This window comes from Anoplolepis gracilipes, chromosome 12 (genome assembly GCF_047496725.1).
Source record: "Anoplolepis gracilipes chromosome 12, ASM4749672v1, whole genome shotgun sequence".
Classification (NCBI taxonomy): Eukaryota; Metazoa; Arthropoda; class Insecta; order Hymenoptera; family Formicidae; genus Anoplolepis; species Anoplolepis gracilipes.
In genome coordinates this window covers 1,221,168-1,232,568 of record NC_132981.1, presented here as the reverse complement: position 1 = coordinate 1,232,568, position 11,401 = coordinate 1,221,168, and the positions used below count along the sequence as shown (strand labels likewise).

At 24.8% G+C, this 11,401-nt stretch overlaps 1 protein-coding gene across 7 annotated transcripts in view; it reads right to left on the bottom strand.

The window, feature by feature from the left end:
• Positions 1–9: 9 nt before the first annotated feature.
• Positions 10–11,401, bottom strand: part of LOC140671524 (G protein-activated inward rectifier potassium channel 3) — a 29,225-nt gene continuing 17,833 nt past the window's right edge. For 5 of the 7 annotated variants that reach the window (XM_072902843.1, XM_072902844.1, XM_072902846.1 and 2 more), the window contains 4 exons: positions 10,886–11,130; positions 10,326–10,567; positions 9,831–9,987; positions 2,284–2,393 (listed from right to left, as the gene is read on the bottom strand). In XM_072902843.1, coding sequence (XP_072758944.1) covers positions 9,831–9,987; positions 10,326–10,567; positions 10,886–11,130 — 644 coding nt within the window. In that variant the 3' untranslated portion in view covers positions 2,284–2,393. Of the gene's footprint in view, positions 147–2,283; positions 2,394–9,830; positions 9,988–10,068; positions 10,169–10,325; positions 10,568–10,885; positions 11,131–11,401 lie in introns of those variants that run through there. The other 2 variants (XM_072902842.1, XM_072902845.1) reach the window with 2 other exon arrangements.

The following is an 11,401-nucleotide window of genomic DNA, read 5'->3' as shown; positions in this document are numbered from 1 at the left end:
TGATTATTTTGCTTCTTTTAATACATGTAATTTACTTTTGTTTTCTTTCAGTTGTCAAAATGTAATAATTTGGAGTTAATCCTCGAAATGAGAAATCGATCATCCAGCATCACTCGATCTTTTTAGACTCCGAGCCCTCGTCGACACTGTAAAATAAAATAGTGACATATATATAATACACTTTATCTCTCTCACTATATCTTTTTATAAATTATACATTTATATATCGCTGATGCATAGCTTATTATATTCAGAGTTATTGTATAACAGTTTCAAGTAAGCAACAGAGAAAAATTTTCATCTCTATTATAAAATTGCAGATGCTATTATCAATAAATCTAGCAATAATACGTCTATTAAAATCGTGACTAACGTTCGATACATGATCTTGTAACTGATAATTTTCAACTAAAATATTTATACAGCAATCAGCAATTATCAATAATAATAATAATGTCTATTAGCAAAATAACATGAAGTATGTGCATAAATTGAGTTGACCATTTTACTGTTTGTGCATATATTTTAACAAGACGTTTTGTAAACCAAAATTGCAAAACAATCAGAAAGTATGATTGAACAGTCACTTTTAAAACATCGTAAATCTATATTTGTAGAAAGAATAAAGATTACTTATATTACAAAAGTTTTCATCTTACATATTGTCATCTATTGTGCAATGTTTCTGTCAACTTAGTCTATTATTTGAAATATATTATTTTCTGTACTATTTGTCATTTAACGATAAATTTCCATGTGTATTACATTATATTTTAATTAATAAAATTAACCGTAAATAAACTCTCCGTCACTTTTATACATTCCATTAATATACAATGTATTATACATTTCTAAACAATTAAAAAAATATATATTTTTGCAATGTATTTAATATTTCTGTATCGATTATTAAATATTCGAAAAAAGTAGAATTTTATCTTTTTATAGAAATTATATAGAATATTTAAAAAAATTAAATGCCTTTTAATTTATGAATAATATTACATAAGAGTTGATTAATAAATTGATTGTAGGTACATGATATTGATGAAAGAAAACAATACACTGATAAATATAATTAACGTAAAATTATGAAGCAAATGTAATTCTCATATGCGCCTTATACAATGAATAGAATGTCGTACCTTTTACAATAACGATGATTTTTTCCGCGCTTTTTTCAGTTCACATCGAGCATACGTACGCACGTCACACTCACAACTGTTTCAGATTCGCTAGCGTTCATCCGCTCGATTCACATGAGATGTCATGGCGTTTACCTCTTTACAACGCGCAGGCGGGGATAATACGCACGCTTTAATCACACACGTATAGAGCCTATTTCAAACGATCTAATGTAAAAGGTGGGCTCGTATACTTTTAAATAAAATTACCTTACACCTACCAAATTTTCTACAGTACTTACAACCCGCCGCAAATAAAAGTCTAGACAGATTCTTATGCCAAATTATAAAAAAAATCTAACAAAGTAATATAAAACAATACGATTTTTGTCAAAGAGTTATTACAAATTATTCATTTCTTATACTTCATATGCAAAATTAAATAAAGATATTTAAACAAATTAAATAGAACTGTAATCTTCAAAGTATCCGGGAACGTCTAAAATAAACTAAATATAGGAGATATTTTTATAAAATAGAAAATATTTTTAGATTAAGATTGTGAAATATTTTCTATTTCTAAAGGGAAGCAGATAATATGCGTTATAATTTTTCTATATATATATATTGAAATTAGATAAATTAGTGGTTGAGATAGACTACCATTTAATTTTTGAAAATATGAGACAAATATATTGATACATATTGTTAAACGTTTGGTTCAATTATGTTCAGTTCAATTAATCAATGGTCTCCTAATATTGCTAAACTTATACACAGTGTGCAGTTTGAATTTAAACACTATATTTTAAAATTTTTTTCAATAAAAGAAGAAAAATATTAAGAACATACGTAAGAATTATGTTTTTGATATAGTGTTCTTAATCTGACAATAAATTTATTGACTTTGAACATTAAATAATATTTGGTAAAAGTTTCGAAACAATCCATCATTTATCTCTAAAAATAAAAAAATTAGACAAATATTAATGGGAATAAATGGACCACTTTTAAAAGAAACAAATTTCTTTGCCAAATTATTTATTTTTTAAAATATTTATTTAAGATTACATAGGTTTGTAAGTATTTCTACAAATTTTTTTATCACTTTTTATATACAAATAAAAACGTTGACAATGTCAATAAATAATATTCTTTGTGTAGAAAAATATTTTTCATCTTGGATAGAAAAACCTGAATAATGTTATTCAAGTTATTGGCAGGAATAAGATAAATACAAATGATCGTTTTGCGCCAGTTTGAAAATTTCTGCAAATTCCAAAAACTATCTTAATAATTGAATTAATAATAATAATAATAATTAACTATCTATAATAATAATAATTTATTTCTCTTTAATATCTTGCTTAGTTTTATATTTAAAAGTAATTGGTTTTATAATTTTATAAATAGTAGTTTAATTTATCTTCTTCGAATAAGTGTTTTCAATCTAATTCTCAAAATTATTACTGTTTTTTTAATAATTCATTTGTTTTATATCTTGCTCCAAATTAATTAAATATTAAAAGAAAGGGAAACTTCTCCTCTTTTCCGACTTTTTCTATTTTATATTAAAATTTTGAATTACTACATATATGTATAATTTGACGTGTAATGTATAAATATACAATATATATATATATATATATATATATATATATATATATATACATTTATATAATAATATATATTTATATAATTTGTTTGTAAAATAAAATTTATAATATAAAATAATATATTTAATACGTACAATTTCAAATATAAATTCTCTGTATAATACCGAATTATTACATGTATAAAATGATCTCTCTTAATGTCACATGGATCTAATGCAGTATAATATGTCGCTCCGCTTTCCGCATGTTTCCTCCCACGCCGGAAACAGATTCCAACGCACGCGAGGACACATAAAAGTCTCTATTAACCCTATATAGATTTACAAATCTATAAATAATAGATTCTTCGCCTTAGTATGTTCGAATGCAAAATTTTCTAAAATATTCCATTTGGTTATTTTCTAATAACAGATACCTCTTTTAATCGGTAAATATAGTAAACTTTTCTCAAATTATTCGTAGATTAGTAAAAATTTTTTTCTGCTATTTTTCGCAATAAATTCCAAATAAAATATAATTTTTTTCAATTTTTAAAATAATTGTTTCCTAACAAAAAAAAATAGAAAACAATTATCAATTTTTTAATAAATATCTTATAAATTGAAACTTTAATTTTAAGATTATTTAATATAATTAATAACATAAAGTTATTTAAAATTTATATAAAAATTTTTCTCTCGAATTTCAGCAGATACTAAATTTTAATAAAGCTTTTAAATTTTAATATTATTATTTAAAAGAGAAAAGTTAATATTTGCTGAATTTTTCAATTTTGCTAGAAATCAGAATTATGTAATCTTTATCGATAAAAATCTAAAATCTGTATGATTTTTCTAATTGATATGATATATTTCTGAAACCACGAAAAACGCATTTTAATTTAAAACATTTTATTTACATTTTGATTTACACCCACACGAATTTCGCACATGCTCACGGTGATTCGCTTTCAAATGGAATCATCAAAAACCTTCTTATTTTTTTTTTTATGGTTTTTCGTGGAAATCTGCGAATTTTTCTCTTTCGTACACATTATGGTGAAAACTCGCGTTATCACGTTCCACGATAAGAAAATACGCGCGATATTTCGCGACGACAGAGCATTTCGCGAAACTGCGAGCTAGTTCGTATTGACGAGAAGACTCGCATCAACAAGGCTTTTTCGGTGACGTCAGGCCTCTTCTATGTTTCATTCACTCCCCTCTTCCCTCTTTCTTTCTCATTTCATCTTAGTCTTCTCTCTTTCTTTCTCTAAATAACCTTCTGTTACCTCCTACTCAGCTTACGAGATCGAGAATCAACGCGAAAGTTTCGCGGTCGAGTCCGTGAATTTGTTCAAAGTTTTCGTGGACTCTAATGACTGTTAAAAATATGTATGTGCGTTTTCTGCAATTTTTTTCTATTTTTTTTAATTCAAATCATTGAGCCCAAAATATATTTTCTCATAATTAACTTAGATATCATAATTACGGATGCAATAAAAAAGGAAAAATTTAATAAACAATACAAATTTTAGTATATTAGAATATTGCAAAACGTACGTCATTTATTATTTAATAAAACCCAAAGTATATTATTTAATTAAGAGAGAGAATTATATGGATTAAAGAAATAATGTTATATATAATTTTTTTCGTATTTTAAGGACAAATAAAATTAATATAAAATTATTTATTACCAAATCTAGAAATATTCGAGCTAACAAATACGAAATCTCTACAATAATACATATTCCTCTGCATTGAATATATTATTATAAATATTTAAAAAATTACTACAATTTTCTTGTTTTTCAAAAATAAAATCTTAAACTTACATTAAATAAAGGAACTCTCTCTCTCTCTCTCAAACTGTGTTACTAATTCTCTTCTTAAAAAATAAGTCATCTGTGCGATAAGACAACAGATTTAACTCACTAATTCTTTTATATTGTTATTACATATCTACGACTCCGATTATGAATCCAATTATGTACGCATATGTCTATGTCGATGTAATTGCAATTATTATACTGGCATTAATTCACTGACTTACCGCGACAAACGCGGCTCTTTCCTGATTCTTAGCAGAATTTTCTTAGACATCAAAACATAAAAAAAGTATTGTTGTAATTAATTATATTATTTATTATATTATAATTATATTTTTTTATTTTATATATTTTATACATTTAAAAACAATTACATATTTTATATATATTTAATATGTATTTATTTTATTATAATTATATATACTTATATAAATTTTATACATTTTTTAATTATATATGTATAATATATTTTATATTACATTGACGTAAAGAAAGAATACTTTATTCTCATATTTTATACATATTTACTCTTTATTCTCTTTGATAATGGCAACGCTTTCTAGGTTTTATTGAATAAAACTACATTTAATAATAAAAAAAAATATGTCATTGGACTAACCAGGAAAAAGGAAATGTCTATAAACTTTATTGTCACGTAATTTATAATTGCGGTGAAACTGTAATGTACGGGCATAAGATCCGGTTTGAAGACGAACGCGAGAACGACATCGGTCACGTCTCTATGACAATGGCCGTCATCTAGGATGACAGTCACCGCGTTAAGAATAAAAAAAGCGTATCACCTTGCAACGGCAAATTACAGACGCTCCGTATGTCTGGCCTCGGTCTGATATGCAGATTACTCAGTGCTATCGCGTCGTGAATTTCGATTCACGTGTCCGCGAATTTACTTACAGTCCGAAAAAAAAACATTCTGCGAATCTTACAGAAAGTTGTGAACATTATATACATTTTAATTTAATTAATTATATTTGAATAGTACTATAATTTGTACATTAAATTAATTTATAAACATTATATGCATATAAAATATCACATTCTTAAAATTTCTATATGAAACATATATGTGTTTTTATAATTTTATATTACATTAGAGTGACAAATTTATACATACACATGTATAAGTAATTACATGTAATTGTATGTAAATGGATGTTGTATGTAATATGTAATTATACACTAGGCAAAAAAATTAAAGGGCTACTGTCTTCCATATAAAAAAAGCCAATTTTGCAAGTAGTTGCAACATCCTTAAAAATAATCGAAATAAGATCAATAAAAAAAGCGTGAAAACTTGAAGTTTCTAGTTATAGAATCTTTAATTGAATTTCAATTCTTTCTATTCGTTACAAAATTACATTAAAAAGCGTAAAAAAATTACGTAAAAAAGCGACATTCATCGATTGAACAACTTTTTCAAAAGTTTGTCCAAGAATACCGAATTAAAAGAAAATTCTAGCACGATTTCATTAATTGTTAAAGAGCAGAGTTTTAGCTTTAATTTTTTTTTGAACGAATGTTCTATGATTTCTTTTTCCGAGATATTCATTATTAAAGCAAAATCGAGCTATTGACTTTGAACGCTTATAACTAGTGAAAAAATGATCGTACAAAAATCATTATAATTTAATCATAATTTAAGTTTTCGAAATGTATAGAAAAAATTTAACACTTCGGCCTTTCGTACGAGTAATTGGAATGTTTTTTACTTGTAAATAAAAATTTTTGTGTTTTTTCGTTAACTTTCTTTGATTTAAATGAAAAAGATAAAAGTGCAATTTTTACTTCATTTTTAAGCAAAAATTACACTTTAAAAATAAATAATGATTGAAAAAACGATAAGATCATTTTAAAGTGCTAACTTTTCTCCTTAAATTACTTTTTTAATGATTATTGTACAATCATTTCTTCACTAGTTATAAGCGTTTATAGTCAATAGCTCGATTTTGCTTTAATAATGAATATCTAGGCGAGAAATTCATAGAACATGTTGTATACATATGTATGTGTGTGTGTGCGCGCGTGTGTGCGTGTGTGCGTGTGTGCGTGTGCGCGTGTGTGCGTGTGTGTGTGCATATATATATATTATTCTATGCATAAAAGTATTAGGGTAAGATAATCGAAAAATGAGTATTTTACGAGATATCTTGTATTTTATGTCAAAATATTGCAACGTTGAAGCCTTATAACTCAAAAAGTACTTCACGATAAAACATTTGATTATAGTGTTTTGGAAAACTCTCGAGATAAGCCACAAGAATATGCAATAATATATAGGGTGTTCCATTTTAAAAAATCGACGTAACCTTTACATGACCTTCAAATAAAAATTTAAGGTTAAACCAATGGTACCATCTTATGGCCCTCTCGAAACCCTACAACTTTTGTTCGAAACTTTTTTTCCGGCAATGCTTACTTTTCGAGATATTTCACTGGAGGTATTAAAATGGAACACCCTGTATACATACAACATGTTCTATGAATTTATGTATATATATATATAAAATCAAGACAATATAAATCAAGACATATATAAATAAATAAATTATATATATATACAATTAGATGTGAATTTGAATCTTGTATACATTGTGTAAACATTTTATTGAGCAAATTCAAGATAATGCATATCTTTATTAATCATTCTATAAGTCTTATAAACTCGCAAAATTTACGCGTTCTCATGTTCAGGGACGTCCTGAAACAAGCTGAATTTAACAACAAAGGTTGTCTAAATTATCCTAACTGGGGCACAAAGATATCATGTAATACATTCATGTGACTTAAGTTCCTCTAACTATGCAACATCCGGACCTTAATTATTAAAGAGACTGATCAAGCGATATGTTCTCATAGTGTATGTCAATATAATATTTCTTGGTTTATGAAATAATCCATTTTTATCTTGATCTATTCATAATTTAAACAATTTTGATTGAAATTTAAACAATTAAAAACGATAAATTATCAAAAACAATTCGATTAAAAAATGTATTTGAAAAGTTAAAATTGAAGAAATTTTTAGCGCATGATTTATTTACAACTTTTACAAAATATTTATAATTTGTAATCTTTTCAATTCATTGTAAAACATTCCTTGGACTTATAATATATATCGCAATATTATATAGAGATATTAATTTTGAAAATAAATAACAAAAAAAACCAATAATTAAACTTAAATTATTGTAATCTATAGAAGAAAATTGAAAAATTATGTGGCTTGTAAATTTAAAAGGAACTTAAAGTATAACAAATTAATTTTTTTACTATAATAAGAAATTAAAATATTAAAAATTAAATAATAAAAGTGTATAATCGTCTTTGCAGATCAATGATAATATTTGGCAAAATGTAAATAAAAGAATAAATAAAGTTAAGTATTATACATACGTTTAAACGAAAATACATTTACACGTATATTTAGCACATCCGTTTATTAGAAAAGTTTTTCCGAATATTTTCACGTTTATTAAACATTTATTAAACGTTTAAAGGAAAGCTAAATATTTTCTTACAAGTAAACGTTTTTCTGGAAATGAATGTAAACAGATAAACGTTTACGTTTACACGTATATTTCAAAAACAGAATAAAATCAGAGCCCTAATAATAAACATAAAGAAACTTTCTACAAAAATTATTTACTATTATCGAGATTTGAATATGTGGATTATAATTAGTTAAAATTTAGGAGGTTCTGACAAAAATACGAATTTAACATAGTTGCCTTCTAAATAATTTCTCGGCAGTTGGTTGAAGGACAGATTGTAAAAAAGGACTGATTGTGTATCTCGGGGGTCACAGAAGATAAATGGAATGAGTTTAGTGCCAGGAAGTGCCCTCATTATTACGCTAGTCAATCTTTTAATCTCCCGCCGCGCGTTTAAAATGTTCATCATCACGTGTCACATGCGCGTAAAACACTTGAATTCTCCGAATGTGATATGTGCTGTAGCAATAGGTTTCGCTAATTAATTTTTTTGCATATAATAAAAATATATCACCGGCTAAGAAACGAGCAATTTTATTTTCTAATATAAACCTACTTTGCGCAAAATAAAATTAAAAATTTATTGAGCTCGATTTTATATATAAATTAATTTAAATCTCTTTTTGTTTATTATAATTCTTCATTGTAATATTATCACATTCCATTTTATTTATACACATATGTACATAATGCATTATTAAAATATAAATAGAATTCTTGCTCTTACATATACATATTGTACATAAGCTTTATTAAAAATTTACAAAACTTTACAAATTAATAAATTAATAACATATTAAAATATGTTTGTTTGATTTAACATATTATATTACATAACTTTATATACATATCTAATATACTACTTTTTTAAGCTTAAATAATCTTTAAAAAGTTGTGTTATATATAAATTTATCTTGAGAGTATTTTCCAAAATTTATTTTGGAAAAAAAAATTAATAAAATAAAAGTGATATTAATTTGCATATCATTTCTTCAGTAACTTAAATTATTTTTACTAAATTATGTCGTATGTATTTTCTTAAATTGTTTTATATAAAATGTTCTTTCTCTCTATTTAATGTATTATTAATAAAATATTGTGTCGAGATAATTACGAATACAAGATTATTAGAGAATATATAAATTGTTGAATTAGAGATTATTAAACTCAAAAAAGTGTAAATATTTTACTAAATGTTCAATTTTCAAAGTTAATTTTCTTTAAACCAAAGGCTCATAAAGATAAAGTATAGATAATTCTATATTTTCAACTTTAATTTTCGCATAAAAAGATTACTCTTTATAAGAGTTTCTCAGTTATATCATAATTTCAGACGCATCCTAAACAGAGTTTAAAAACAAAGTTACATTATTATATAATATTATATATTATATATATATATTATATATTATATATTATATATTATATATTATATATTATATATTATATATTATATATTATATATTATATATTATATATTATATATTATATATTATATATTATATATTATATATTATATATTATATATTATATATTATATATTATATATTATATATTATATATTATATATTATATATTATATATTATATATTATATATTATATATTATATATTATATATATAATAAATATATGTATAAACATATATTTTAATCTCTGTTTAAGTTACACTCTCTCTTTAATCTTTATATTCCTCGATATATATATGTATATAGTATTATATTAAAGTTTTTTATTACGTAGAAAAATAAAAAATACTATGACACTTACCTACGTTTGCTCGGTTGGACTTGTGTTTTGGGAATGAGCGAGCGTTTCTTCCTTGAAACTTGTCTTTTTAGGAACATTTTTAACTTTATAATCAGCACACAAGCTGGATCTTCTAAATGTACTAGGATACTCTGTAGAGCCCATAAGATTCAGCTGTCTGTTTCAAGAAATTAAAATGAATTAATACATCTGTTGAATTTGGCAAATTAATTTAAAACTTTAAAATTGTAAACTTTTTTTTATTACTCGCTATTTAATTTTCGTTATTTTTTAATTTTAGTGACTTTGTTCTCCTATTGTTTGTTCGTTTCTTGTCAATCTGTCTTGTCTGTTTCTTGCTATAACAATATGATACACATAGTAAATTTACTATTTTATCGTTTCCTAATAAAAATGAGGTTCAAAATCGAATAGTTTATCAAAATTGTTTAAAAATTGAAGATCACCGAATTAAACACAAATAAATTTTTCTAAAACATCATGCTTTTCATTCACCTAATATCCGGATTGCTTTTACAAGATGATTTCTTCAAATCACTTTCTTCATTTTCCTCTGTGATTGATTTGGAACTCGCTTTGTCACTTCTTCTCGAATCTAATGTTGACTTCGATTCACTTTGTTGCATTCTATTTTTCTCTCCATTTTGTTCCTTAATTTTTTGTAAGGACTCATTAATACTTTGTAAATCGCAGTCGTAATTTTGATTCTGTAAATTCTCGATGTCCTCTTTTATCATCTGAATAGTAAAAAAGAGATTTTATAATTACAATTTGCATATTACTATTATTATACATTTTTAAAAATAAAAATTTGTTATAATACGTTTGAATTATTATAGGTTTGCATAGTAAGTCTAAGGACAAGCAACGATATCACATTTGCCTGATAAAGTATTTTAACGAGTCTTAAAAAATTTTAATTTTAAAGAATCTTGAGAAAAAAGAAAAAAACAGAATCTATATATTTTTCTAAATTTCTTATGTCTAAATGTTGGTACGTCACAAAAAATAGAACGAAACATCCTACATATTTAATAAGTTACTTTGATTATCACCTCATTCTCCGCGTAAAAACGTGACTGTAACATATCAGAGTTGTACATGTTGATGTTCTCACGTCTGCAAGAACCGTCTGGCGCAGTGATCAACACCGGAATCGGATTCGCGAGTGTTGCTGACGCTGGTACTTGCACGTGTAAACCGCCAGTTGAAGATCCCAAACTCGACCCAGAAGTCATACTTAATGAACCGCTGCTGGAAGTATTGCGATATTGTGGAAACGGGCTTGAATTAGGATGGTCTACAAATTTCAATTAAAACAATTAACAAGATTAATCTATAATAATTTATAATTATATATTTAAGATTAATTATCCAGATTTATAATTAATAGAGAAAGAGAATATTATTAAATGAAAATAAACAGAACTTTTCTTTTTCTATTTTATCTAATTGTAAATAAAATAAGAGAATACAAATTAAAATAAAAAGTACAGAGAAATAAAAATAAAAAGATATTTTATTTAGCTCCATATTTTATTATTATTTAATGATTATTAAGGTATTTTTTT